General features: G+C 41.3%; 1 protein-coding gene across 1 annotated transcript; it reads left to right on the top strand.

Annotated features, from left to right (window-relative positions):
• The first annotated feature begins 292 nt into the window (after positions 1-292).
• Positions 293-7647, top strand: ednrba (endothelin receptor Ba). The gene is made up of 8 exons (XM_035171569.2): positions 293-588; positions 1814-2293; positions 3350-3462; positions 4109-4313; positions 4857-5006; positions 5396-5529; positions 5663-5771; positions 6706-7647. The coding sequence occupies exons 2-8, from the start codon at positions 1880-1882 to the stop codon at positions 6838-6840; spliced, it is 1260 nt and encodes a 419-aa protein (XP_035027460.1). The 5' UTR covers positions 293-588; positions 1814-1879; the 3' UTR covers positions 6841-7647.
• Positions 7648-7889: the final 242 nt, after the last annotated feature.

Raw genomic sequence — 7889 nt, 5'->3', positions numbered from 1 at the left:
AGCAAAGAGAACAATAGCTGGATAACCCTTCAATATTTTAACAGGACAAATAAAATAGCAGCTATCAATGCCTACAGACATAGTAACAGATGATGGTGTTGGGGGATAAAATATACCATAAAAGTAAGAGATTATGAACTCATCAGTGAGCATCAAAAATACACAATAACTGATTTACGGGGCACTTTGATAAATGCGGGATAAGTTGTGAACATCCTGCCGGCCCTCTACATCTTCCTCCACCCCCTCTTCTCCATAAAAAGAGGAGGGGTAGGAGGACAGGGATCAACTCAGCAGACTCTTGATACTGTTTACACCGACACACAGCAGCCAGTGCTGGAGAAGACTGGACTACCAGAGGAGGTGACTGGAGCGTCTGGACCACAGACCTGGAGCTTTTGTTTTTATCACATTGGCACCAGTGACAGAGAGGACTGTTGATGTTGGAGATGACTGGACTGTCTCTGCAGGAACAGCCTCCCTTCACTTTGGGAACATTTCTCTGTCCCGAGAGCTTAAAAGTTTGTGGGGAAAGTCTGATCTAAGAGGCGTAAACATTGGAGAATTTCTACCTCAGTCAGGAGTTAGGTAAGTAAGAGTTTAAGGGGCCGTGACTGGAGGACATTTATTGATGGATTTAGGGACTGTATGAAAATTATTATGGTGATGAGTCAGGGGCTGAACAATTTGTTTCACTGCAGAGGGGCCCTCCAAGGTTTATATGATTTTTGTGAACTCTCCTCTCGATTAAAAAAGAAGCACAACAGGTCAAAAATAATGTAACAGAGATAAACTACTAAAACTTGTTTAACTGGGCACACTCTATTTGACCTGAATGTCATAAGGAAACTTATAATGTGCATAACATGCAACGACACGGTCCACATTAATAACCAACTGAACTGTTCTCTGCTGACTATGGAAAAGTTCATATCTATAAACTAGGCTGAAATAATAAGAACTAGAAAATTCCTGCTGCCGAGAAATTTTGAATGTGTGCCGAGTCGTTGCTGCCGTCTCGAGAGAGACATTAATAAAAGCTGCATGATTAGGTTGGTGAGAGAGAGAGAGAGAGAGAGAGAGAGAGAGAGAGAGAGAGAGAGAGAGAGAGAGAGAGAGAGAGAGAGAGAGAGAGAGAGAGAGAGAGAGAGAGAGAGAGAGAGAGAGAGAGAGAGAGAGAGAAGAGACAAGAAGAGAGACAGAGACAGAGCAGAGAGACAGAGAGAGAGACATTAATAAAAGCTGCATGATTAGGTTGGTGAGAGAGAGAGAGAGAGAGAGAGAGAGAGAGAGAGAGAGAGAGAGAGAGAGAAGACAGAGAGACAGAGAGACAGAGACAGAGACAGAGACAGAGACAGAGACAGAGATCCAAAACCTTGGGAGCCAATCCAAACAGCCAGCAAAACAACAAACAAAAATATTATCGAACGCAAAGGCTAACGATAAATCTGACTGGCTACTGGCTTGTATGGCTGTCTACAGACTGCCATGTGACCCGCTCAGTAGTTATCCTCAATACCTCAATGCATTGCATATTGCAATATTGCAATGCATTGAGGCACACATAATTTAGGCACACATAATAAAAGACTCTCCTCTACTCCCCCACAAAGTCAAACTACCCAATTTCAGCCAAAAGGTAAAATTACACCTTCCTCCCCCCCACCCTCTTAAAAAGATTATTATAATGTTACGAAGGGAGCTAAAGCAACATAATAAATCCTGGAGCCTAATATTCATGTGGTCAAATTACTGTCACATACTGTCATATGAGAGACCTGCACACAGTACTTTTTTGCTATTTGTATTCCAGGCGTGCTCAAAGAGGATCAGTTGTGGCCCCCGTTGAATAAAAGCCATATTCATAAAAAAGTCCAGGATGAAGACTCATCTCCTCTGCTTGGGGTTGCTACTCTTGACGGGTCACATCCTCGTGGCCAGTGGGCAGCTGGAGCCAAAGAAACAAGTCCCCCAAGACCCTCTTCCCGTAACCCAGAGGCTTGGGCTTGTTGAGAGGGACGTGCAGGGTCCTGTGAGGTCCAACATCACGATGCCCCGTCGCCGGCTACCTCCCATGTGCACTGGACCCACGGAAATCCGAGACACCTTTAAGTACATCAACACGGTGGTGTCCTGCTTGGTGTTTGTTGTCGGTATTATTGGCAATTCCACTCTTCTGAGGATCATCTATAAGAATAAGTGCATGCGCAACGGGCCAAACATCCTGATCGCCAGCCTGGCACTCGGGGACCTGCTGCATATCATCATTGGCATTCCCATTAATGTTTACAAGGTAAGGTAAAAAAGCCTATACCTTAGAGGCCTATTGACAGAATAATGATGATGATTTTCTGCACTTATTAACACATCATTGTCAGCTTATTTATAACTCCCATTCATTTATATAGATTTGTTTTGTTTCACCCTTACACAAATAACCATTTAAGGTCATTTCCTAACATTTTGCTGCATATTGACACACACATACCAGAGCACACACATACACACTCTTGAGAGGGGGCTTCCAAGTCATTTTTACATGTTATTACTTCACTGGATCCTGAGCCCCGCTATATCCCTGTGTCTCTGGCATGTTATTATCTGTCAGGTTTTTTTCGTGTGTGTGTGTGTATGCATTTGTTCATGTGTGTACTTCTATCCTTGTGAGGACCCATTTGAACCGTTGGACCTTACAGAGATTTGGCAGGTCCTCACTTTCTGAAGCACCTTCAAAGGGCTGTTTAATGGATTTGGTTTTAGGGTTCAGGTTAGAATTAGGTTGAGGTTAGGGTTAGGGTAAGCTTCAGGTTTTGGCATTTTGTTGTGATGTTTAGGGTTAGGGGTTAGAGCTAGAGGCACTTGGAAATACATTATGACAAGAGAGTCAGAGAATCCTTATAAAGAAGTATTTGTGTGTCTCTGTGTGTGTGCGCCTGTGTGTGTATAAGCGAGACAGAGAGTGAGAGTATCTGTTTATTTGGGTTAGGGGGCAGGCATGTTAAAACAACTGGTCACGGTTGCATACCACAGCAGAGACAGGAGACTCAGGGTGGTATGGACAATCTAAAGGGCCTAAAGCCAGCGAGCAGGAAAAGTCCCATATTTATTTCTTCTTCTTACACAAGCTACCGTACCTCTCTGCCTTACCAATGCTCTGTGGTCAAGAATCCTCACCATGCTTGCAGTAAAATATTAAAACGTTAAACCCATAAAAAGGTACAAAAAAAATCTGAATGTTCAAAGAAAACCATAAATTAAAGTTCATGCACATATGGGCTGAGGCTAGAAAAACAACATGAAGCCAGACAAAACTCAATCATCAGCCCTGTCTGTCTCCGTCTCTCTCCAGCTCCTCGCAGAAGACTGGCCGTTCGGTGTGGCTCTGTGCAAGTTGGTGCCGTTTGTGCAGAAAGCGTCAGTTGGGATCACAGTGCTGAGCCTCTGTGCTTTGAGTATTGACAGGTAAACGGCCGGCTGACAACTGAAAATAACCCTTACTTTGATATTATCTTCTATTTTTACTTTCTAATGTTACTAGAGTCAGGGATTACAGAAATGTTATAGAAAACGTAACCTTTGACCTCATAACTACTTGCTGCTTTTAAATGTGTAAATTGATTCTCATTCTAACTATGAGCTTGGAATTTCTTTTCTAAATTGAAATTAAGTAATTTATAAAATGTACATTTCAGTTTTGTCAGCTCGAATAAAAGATGATAATGAAATTGGTTAATCAGCTCGATTGTGTCAAGGTTTCTGAAATTTGTAAAATAGCACATCTTTTAAACGTATACTCTAAGATGAAATTATTAAAGGAATAGTTCAACATTTTAGACAATGCACTTATTTGATTCTTGTCAGGAGTTAAATAAGAACATCAAAGCCGCTCTCATGTCTATTCAGTAAATATGAATCTAGAGCCAGGAGACGGTTAGTTTAGTTAAATGCAAAGATAAGAGCGAGAGAAAAGTGTAAAGATAACAAATCAGCCAAGAAGCACCTCTAATGTATTTATCCATTGGTCTCAGTAGGAAAAGTTAAATCTAACCGTTTCTTTACTTAATATTAATTGTTTTGTGAACTGATTGCACATATGCTGGATTTTCAGGTATCGTGCCGTGGCCTCGTGGAGCCGTATCAAAGGGATTGGCGTTCCAAAGTGGATGGCTATTGAGATAGCTCTCATCTGGATATTATCCATCATCCTGGCTGTGCCAGAGGCAATAGCTTTTGACATGATCACTATGGACTACAAAGGAGAACACTTGAGGATCTGCTTGCTACACCCAATGCAGAATACCGAGTTTATGAAGGTGAGGGCGAAAGGGCTTCACGGTGGAGAAAAATAGTGCATGTTGACACAGCTGCGCATGCTGAAAAACCTGCATGCACATGATGTTATATATACTGACACGTACACGCACAAAGATGCAGATGTGCAAGTTGGCACATTAGGCTGAATCTTGTGTGAATGATGCACTCACAGTCGTTCTGTGAAAGCTTCCAGGACAAATCACAGTTGAATCCAGTTTACAGAAATGAGATTATGTTGAAAAGAAATTCAAACAGTACATGTCAGGAGTTATTGCTCCTTGGGCTGACAGAAAATCCTGCAGCACTTGCATGTGTGTGTTTTAACTCAACTGAGATACTTTGATAAATTGTTTTTGAAATGTAAGTCAATATGTCTGAATTTGAGACACACCCTGGAGTCCCCCCCCCACCCCCACTATTTCAGACAGAATATACGGTACACCCCATTAAATTAACTTCAGGCCTTTTAATGTTCAACCCAAGCTCTTAAGTGCAGATGTCAGTGAATGATTCTGTGCTGTTCTCCTATTTTCTCTCTATAGTTTTATAAATCAGCAAAGGACTGGTGGCTGTTCAGTGCATATTTCTGTCTACCATTGGCCTGCACGGCTATTTTCTACACCCTGATGACCTGCGAGATGCTGAGGAAGAAGAATGGCGTCCAGATCGCTCTTAGTGATCACCTCAAACAGGTTGGATGATGGCATTTATTTAACTCAGCCTATTTGTTATTCATTGTAAAAAAAAAATCATGTTGAGGGTTAAGAAATAATGTGAAACTATACTAATATAAGAGCAGGACAGGCACACAATGGACGTATACTGACACAAAACTATAAAAACACAAAATGAAATAATGTCATGCCTTTGAATTAACAAGCTTGTTGCAGTTTGATGTAAGACATAATTTTCCCTTTAAAATGGATTTCATTTATTTTAAAAATATTTTAGTTTCCAAAAATCTAAATTCCAATCTACTTTGTGGCCAGGATTTCACCACGGCTATTTCATTGACAAACCATCAAAGTAGTTACCGTCCAGTGATTAATGGATGTTTGTGTGTGTGTGTGTGTGTGTTCAGCGGAGGGAGGTGGCTAAGACAGTCTTCTGCCTGGTCCTGGTCTTTGCTCTCTGCTGGCTGCCTCTGCACCTCAGCCGTATCCTGAAGCTGACCATCTATGATGAGAAAGACCCAAACCGCTGTGAACTTCTCAGGTATGGGAGGGAATACATTTCCCATAGTGCACATGAAAAGTACCATAAATGATAGAGATGATTTGAAAGAAAACGGAATCACCCCCCAGGACAGAGGACATAGAAGACTGATATGTCTCTGTCACCTTTTTAGTTTCTTCTTGGTCCTGGATTACATCGGCATCAATATGGCATCTGTCAACTCCTGCATCAACCCCATCGCCCTCTACATGGTCAGCAAGCGCTTCAAGAACTGCTTCAGGGTAAGTAACTCTGCTTCAATGTAAAAATGTCTTAAAGAAATATATCATAGACTGTATGGACGACATGACTGCTCTGTAAAAGTGAAGCCAAAGCGTCTTGATTTCCCCCTGGTGGCTGGCTGCAGAATAGGTCATAAACCTTGCCTTCTCCATGTTAGTGGATGGGACATTCAAGTGTTTTGTTTTAATCAGACAGCTGAGACTGACTCGCCATTGGTCAAGTGTATATCGACAGCACCTGGCAGCTCCACAACACGACCACTACTGTGCAAACTCTTTCGTCTAAATGTCTAAATGTCTTAATGACGTCTACATGACGTCTTTGGCACAAGATGGTGGCATTCCTATGTGGGATATTTTAGCTTCATTTTTGGAGGAAGAGGAGATGCATCGATCCATTTTTATTTACAGTCAATGAAAGTGATTTACATTTTGGAAACTATGTCTGTGTATTTTGTAGCTGGACGTTCATAAAGAAGATATCACTCTATTATGTGTGTATGTAGCTAAAGGCAGCAGCTGGCTAGCTTAGGTTGGCATAAAGGCAAGGACAGAAATAGCTATCTTAGCTTTCGCTGAAGGAAACAAATTACAATTACCAAGTTTTATAAATAGCTGACTGCGACCATGTGTATTAACTATATAGGAAACAAAGAAGTAAATACAATCAGTTGTGGGCCAGACACAGTAACCAACTAGCTGTTTGATTCAGCTTCATGTGGAACAATCTTTTTAATCTAGTTCTTCCCAAGAAAGTTGATTCCTCAAAAATACTGTCATATCAAAAAACCAAACAGGAAAAATAAGGAACCCCCTATTTCACATCCATCTTTTACCAAGTTTTAAATACAGTCATACTCATCTAATTATGTGCTTTCTCCTTTGCCTAGCCTATTCCTTACAGTCATTCTCACCACTTTTGTCCCCACTCTAGTCCTGCCTGTGCTGCTGGTGTCTACCGGCCGAGATGTTAATGGATGAGAAACAGTCGTGCATGAAGCTGAAAGTCACTGATCGGGCTTCTGACCAGAGCAACTCTCGCATGACCAACAAATCTACCACAGCATGAGGAGAGGCCCAGAAATGAGAAAGGAGGAGGAGATATGATGACAGCAAAAAAAAAGAATAAAAACAACAAGATATTGAAGTATAGCTTGCTGACTGTGGATAAGTGCTCTATCCTGCCTCATCTACAACGTCATCTGAGGTCCCCTGCGACTACTAAAAGACATTCCTTTGGAAATCAGCCCTCATTTTAACCTAAAACTCTGAACATTTATCATTATGGGGCGCTGAACATTCTCCTCCATCCAAGAAGAAAAAAAGCATCAGTGCGCTTCAGAAAAAGTGTGAGAAAACACAAAATATTGAGCACCAAGAAGGTGGAATGCTCAGCACAAGTTTATGTAAAATTGGGGGTCAAGGGTGAATTAGCAAAGACAGTTCCTCAGGCTCCGAGCCTGGATAGTGAATGTTACTTTGATGTTATGAATCTTGTGATAAGCTCGGCGTTGCATGGACGATACTCGAGTGTGATGCTGTTACGTATTGCCTCCACACTCTGCAGAACAAATTTTTGGTTTCCCTTAAAATGTATGTATGAACTGAGCATTTTTCCATACTTAATCATTTGTTACATTAGTGCCTTTATATATATTGTCTCTGTGTCATTCTCCCAGTATTACTGAACTACTGATGTTGTATGTTTATAGGCTGTGTGACAACTCAGCTGTTGTATTATACTGTTCAATATTGGGCCTTTTCATGAGGCTGTATGTGTTTCGAGACTGTATTTTCTCAACATTATCTTCAGCTGACCTGTACCTCAGCTGGTGTGGCAATAAATAAAAGGATGAATAAAATAAATAAGAAAGTAGTGCAGCATTCAGTTCTGTATTTTTCTTTTAAAGAAAGAAAAAGGAAAAGCATAATTTTTTTTTAGCCACTATCAGTTCAGACACTCCATTTATGGCTGTGAGTCTTTTAGCATTGCCTGTTATCGTGGCCTGATTCTGTGTGTGTGTGTGTGTGTGTGTGTGTGTGTGTGTGTGTGTGTGTGTGTGTGTGTGTGTGTGTGTGTGTGTGTGTGTGTGTGCGTGTGTGTGCACATTTGTCCAT

The sequence above is a fragment of the Hippoglossus stenolepis genome, chromosome 11 (assembly GCF_022539355.2).
Source record: "Hippoglossus stenolepis isolate QCI-W04-F060 chromosome 11, HSTE1.2, whole genome shotgun sequence".
Lineage (NCBI taxonomy): Eukaryota > Metazoa > Chordata > Actinopteri > Pleuronectiformes > Pleuronectidae > Hippoglossus > Hippoglossus stenolepis.
This window is presented reverse-complemented; position numbering and strand designations above follow the sequence as displayed.

What these genes read in the sequence shown, in the direction of transcription:
- ednrba (XM_035171569.2), top strand. Translation starts at nt 1,880, where the DNA reads ATGAAGACTCATCTCCTCTGCTTGGGGTTGCTACTCTTGACGGGTCAC. An exon ending in TTCCCATTAATGTTTACAAG is followed by an intron (nt 2,294 to 3,349) that starts GTAAGGTAAAAA and finishes GTCTCTCTCCAG; the next exon opens with CTCCTCGCAGAAGACTGGCC. An exon ending in GCTTCAAGAACTGCTTCAGG is followed by an intron (nt 5,772 to 6,705) that starts GTAAGTAACTCT and finishes TCCCCACTCTAG; the next exon opens with TCCTGCCTGTGCTGCTGGTG.